Genomic DNA, 5,153 nt, shown 5'->3' on the forward strand with positions numbered 1-5,153 from the left:
AGGTGTATGTGGCTGGCGCCTTAGCTGCTTGAGCCACAAGCACTGAGCCCACATCTTACATTTCATTGGCCAAAGAATATATAGTTCACTGCATGTAAATTTTACCTTAAAAAAACTCCTGTCAATAACATAGAACTCTAGCAAATGATTCATATGCAAAAGTGTTTAAGGATGAAATGGGTGGATAGTTTTAGTTTGCTCTAAAATGCATCAAAAAATAAGATGAAGTGATGGATATAAGGTCAGCCAGATAGATATACACAATAAAGCAAATACAGAAAACTGCTAGCAGTTGTAGAATTTAGGTGGTCGGTAAGAGGGAGGTTGATATATGATCCTTCTAGCTGTCTTTCTTGGGTGCTTGAAAAGTTTCATTAAAAATTGTTGAGAGGGGTTGAGCACTGTGGCTCACACCTGTAATCCTGGCATTCTAGGAGGCCTAGACAGGAGGATCTCTTAAACCCAGGAATTTGAGACCAGCTGGGACAACATAGCCAAACTCTACAAAAATACAAAATGTAACTGAGTGTGGTGGCAGGCGCACGTAGTTCTAGCTACTCAAGAGACTAAGGCAGTAGGATCACTTGAGCCCAAGAGTTTGAGGCTGTAGTGAGCTATGATGATTCCACTGCACTCTAACCTGCATGACAGAGGGAGACTCTGTCTCAGAAAAAAAAAAAAAATTGTTAAGAGGATAATGAAAAAATAAATATAAGAGGGAAAACTTGACTTAATCAATATTGACCATGTAACTTCACCCAAAGAGTAGGATTAATTAAACTCCCAGCACCTTAGATCCAAAAAGATACCATTACCACCCTCAATGACATTAGGTAAATAAGAACACTTGCGCTCAATCCTGGTGACTGTTTGCAGTTGCTCCTGGGCTGTGGACCATCCATTGAAATGGAGAAGTCCTTCTGAGGCTATCAAAACATGGACAGGCCATGAGGCTCCGATGACCATCCCTGAATTATTTTGAGATTCAGTCAGCTGGTTTGGGACACATCCAGCCCTTGTATCAAAAAATGGCAACAAATGGGAAATCCTGAATTTCAGCCAGTACTATGAGGCATGTTGGAAGGCTGCCAGGTCCTTGCTCAAGGTAAATGTATTATTTGTTCATTCATTCTTTCTCATTTATTCAGAATAGGTAATATGCATATACGAGATTGGACACTGAGTTTATGAACTCATCCTCGAAAAAATGCTACACACCTCATTGCTGAATATCACTGTGGTCACCTTTGAAGTACTCCCCTTGGGAAGCTATTCACAGAGGCCAGCATCTAGTCCATCCTTCAAAGCAATTTGGGAACTCTTTTTTCTGGAATGGCCATCAGAGCTATCTTTATACAAGGTCAGACGATTAGGTTTGCAAACTCACCCTAGAAAAAGTGCTTAATAGTCAGACCTCATGTACAATTAGATGTGGTACAAAATGCATAAGGACACCAATACCTCAGTTGCAGCTTTGGGAGATCCTGAAGAAGACCTAGCAAAGCCACACCCAGACTCCCCACCCACAGAAAGTACAATAACCGTGTGTTTTATGGAGTAGATAATTAATTCAGTACATTATCTCCCATTGTGAAAGGATATCCCTTCGTGGGAAGGTTACAGTTAAGAACCACTCACTTGGGCTGAGTTTCTTCTTGGTGGCTCCACCCTGACACCACGTTGCTGTGCTGGTCCATCTCTCCTGAAAGATGGCCCCCTTCAGTTCTTGGTTCCTGACGTTCAGGGTCCTTCCTCCCCTAAACTTCAGAGATCTAATTAGAAACAAATCAGCCTATTTACATATTAATAAAAACACATTCTGCCTACAAAGAACACAGCCTTTTTGTCACCGAAATATTTGGTAGTTCATGCTAAAGTATCAGCAGGCAGATGCCTTCCAAAGGCTTACTTTTCTCCAAAGAATAGCATCACTGTCGCCTTTAATCCCATGTCACAAAAGTGTCAAGAAAGTTGGAGGTAGCCAGAACCAAAGGGAGGTTTTCCGACCCCACCTTTGCATCTGAGTTTCTGGTTCATCATCATCCACATTCAGAACAAGGCCACATCTTTACATGTACAATTTATCACCACAATCTGATATCACTGTTTGAATGCTTTTGTTATCAAAAATAAAAGTAAATTCACACCTACTAGGATGGTGGCTATTACTTTAAAAAAACCAGAAAGTGTGAGGAAGGACATGAAGAAATAGGGATTCCTGTGTACTGCTACTGGGAATGTAAATGATGCAGCAACTATGGGAAACAGTAAAGTGATTCCTCGAAAAGTTAAACACAGAATTACCATAGAATCTTGCAATCTTCTGCATGTTTGAAAGCAGGGACATGAAGAGATATTTGTGCACTTAGGTTCATAGCAGCATTATTCACAATAACCAAAAAATGGAAGCAACTCGTGTCTATCGATGGATGAATGGATAGACACCTGGTTCTGTCCACACATGCAACATGACTCATCCTTAAAAAGGAAGGAAATTGTGACACCTGCCACACTGTGGATGGACCTTGAGGACACTGTCCTCAGTGAAATGAGCCAGACACAAAAGGACACATCCTGTGTGAACCCTAGAGTTGGCAGGTCCACAGAGACAGAAAGTAGAAGGTTGGTGCTGGGGGCCAGGGAGGGGCTAGGGAGCTGGTGTCTCATGGGACAGCGTTTCAGTTTGGGAAGATGAGAAAGTTCTGGACATGGAGGGTGGTGACAGTTGTGTGCTTAATGCCACTTAAAAATGGTTAAAATGGTAAATGTTATATATGTTTTTCTGCAATAAAAAATAAATAAATGGGGTGTTATGTAGAGGGAGGCAAACAAACCTCAAAATAGTCACAAAAATATCACACCCCATATTGTCAGCTCAGTGCTCTTGTCCCCTCCCCCACACCACAGCCTTAAATGCTCTCACATGTCTGTGTTTATGTTTTGTCTATTTTTCCCTTCCTAGCTGGGCTTGGAGTGTTTCCATGGAGTTGGCATCCTGGGTTTTAAATCTGTGCAGTGGTTTGTTGCTGCTCTTGGCTCCATCATAGCAGGGTAAGGCTGCTGGCTTGATTCACTGTGAATACTGGCCTGCTGCTTCCCCAGGCCTGGCGGCTCTGGGCTGGTTCAGGTTGAGATGTGCATGGGAATTTCACGTCGAGTCCCAGGTGAGCAGAAAGGATTGACACATAAAGTTGTTCTGATCACGAATCATATGTGATAATATCCATTAGACCAGAGGTCTTGGACTTTTTTCTTCTTCAGCTGTAAAACTTTTTTCAGAGAAACAGTGATCACAGATAACACTTTAGAGATTTCTGCTTATGTGCCAAGCATTGTGCTCTGTGTGCATGTTCCTGTAAAACCTCACAACTGCAATGTGAAGTGTTATCCCCTATTTACAGATGAGGAGACTGAGGCCCACACAGCCAGTGCAGAAGCACCAGCCCCCAAACCCAGCTTTAAAAAGAAACACAATAAAAGGGGAACTCTAGGCTGGGCGTGGTGATTCACACCTGTAATCCCAGCAGTGTGGAAGGCAAAGGTAGGAAGATAGTTTGAGCCTAGGAATTTGAGACCCCCCATCTCTACAAAGAACAGAAAAATTAGCTAGGTGTGGTGGTGCTCACCTGTAGTCCCAGCTACTTGGGAGGCTGAGGCAGAAGTTTGATTGCTTGAGCCCAGAAGTTTGCAGTTACAGTGAGCTATGTTCATGCCAGTGCACTTCAGCATGGATGACATTACAAGATCCTGTCACTTAAAAAAAAGAAAAGAAAAAAAGAGGAAGCTCTTTTGGTTATAGCTAGGACTTAGGAAACAGCTAGGGTAGCTGTTGACATTAAACTCCCCATGAGCAAGAATTATGTTTTGGGCCAGGTATGGTGGCTCACGCCTGTGATCCTAGCACTCTGGTAGATTGAGGCGGGTGGATTGTCTGAGCTCACAGGTTCAAGACCAGCCCGAGCCACAGCAAGACCCCATCTCTAAAAAAATAGCGGGGGCTCGGCGCTTGTGACTCAAGTGGCTAAGGTGCCAGCCACATACACCTGAGCTGGGGGTTCTAATCCAGCCCGGGCTGCCAAACAACAATGACAGCTGCAACCAAAAAATAGCTGGATGTTGTCAAACAAAAAATAGCTGGTGGTTGCCTGTAGTCCCAGCTACTTGGGAGGTGGAGGCAGGAGAATCGCTCGAGCCCAGGAGTTGGAGGTTGCTGTGAGCTGCGATGCAATGGTACTCTACCCAGGGCGATAGCTTGAGGCTCTGTCTCCAAAAAAAAAAAAAATAGGTGGGCGCTGGGCAGGTGCCTATAGTTCCAGCTACTCAAGAAGCTGAGCCAAGAGGATTGCTTGAGCCCAGGAGTCTCAGGTTTCTGTGAGCTATGACACCATGGCTCTCTACTGAGGGCGACAAAATAAAACTCTACCTCGAAAATATTTTTTTTGGTGGGTTCATTTTTAGGGTCTGGTTTATCAGGTTACTCAGTAAACATTTAAGTGAATGATGTTTAACCAACCAGCTACTACAGTTCAGGTGGATTTTCCTGTCCTAAATGTTTTGAATCCAAGTGAAAAGAATACATTTGAAGTCACCATGTGTTGTGCAGTGTTTAAGTCTGCAAATGACTCCTACAAGAAAAAAAGTCTGTCCCTTTGTTTACTTTAAGAGTCTCCCATTTGGTGCTGTGGCCTGGTGGAGCGGGTCTGTTCTGTGGGCGGGGCTGTTCTGTGGGGCGGGTCTGTTCTGTGGGGCGGGGCTGTTCTGTGGGTGGGGTTGTTCTGTGGGGCGGGTCTGTTCTGTGGGTGGGGTTGTTCTGTGGGCGGGGCTGTTCTAGCCCCCACAGGGTGCTGAGCAACGGCCCTGGCCTCCACCCACTCGGTGGCAGTTACGACAACCACAAATGTCTCTTCAAACATCACTGAATGTCCCCGAAAGACAAAAATCTCCCCAGATGAGAAGCACTGGTTAATGCTTCTACATATTAATGCTTTTACATGTTAATGGTAGAAAAGAAAAATACAAAAGTTTCTATTTTTTCCTCTAGCAACATCCTATCTTCCTAGAGTAACCACAATGAACAGTGGTTTTCCTTCCTACACGTTTTGTATGCATGTGCAAATATGTGTTCACAGAAGTATATGTGTAGGCTCGGCGCC

At 44.0% G+C, this 5,153-nt stretch overlaps 1 protein-coding gene across 1 annotated transcript in view; it reads left to right on the top strand.

The window, feature by feature from the left end:
* The first annotated feature begins 911 nt into the window (after positions 1 to 911).
* Positions 912 to 5,153, top strand: part of ACSBG2 (acyl-CoA synthetase bubblegum family member 2) — a 67,118-nt gene continuing 62,876 nt past the window's right edge. Inside the window, 2 exon segments of the mRNA XM_012810141.2 lie at positions 912 to 1,105; positions 2,963 to 3,051. Of these exon segments, the coding sequence (XP_012665595.2) occupies positions 959 to 1,105; positions 2,963 to 3,051 (236 nt within the window). The 5' untranslated portion in view covers positions 912 to 958.

Source organism: Otolemur garnettii, unplaced genomic scaffold (assembly GCF_000181295.1).
Source record: "Otolemur garnettii isolate 467f Iridium unplaced genomic scaffold, OtoGar3 scaffold00127, whole genome shotgun sequence".
NCBI lineage: Eukaryota > Metazoa > Chordata > Mammalia > Primates > Galagidae > Otolemur > Otolemur garnettii.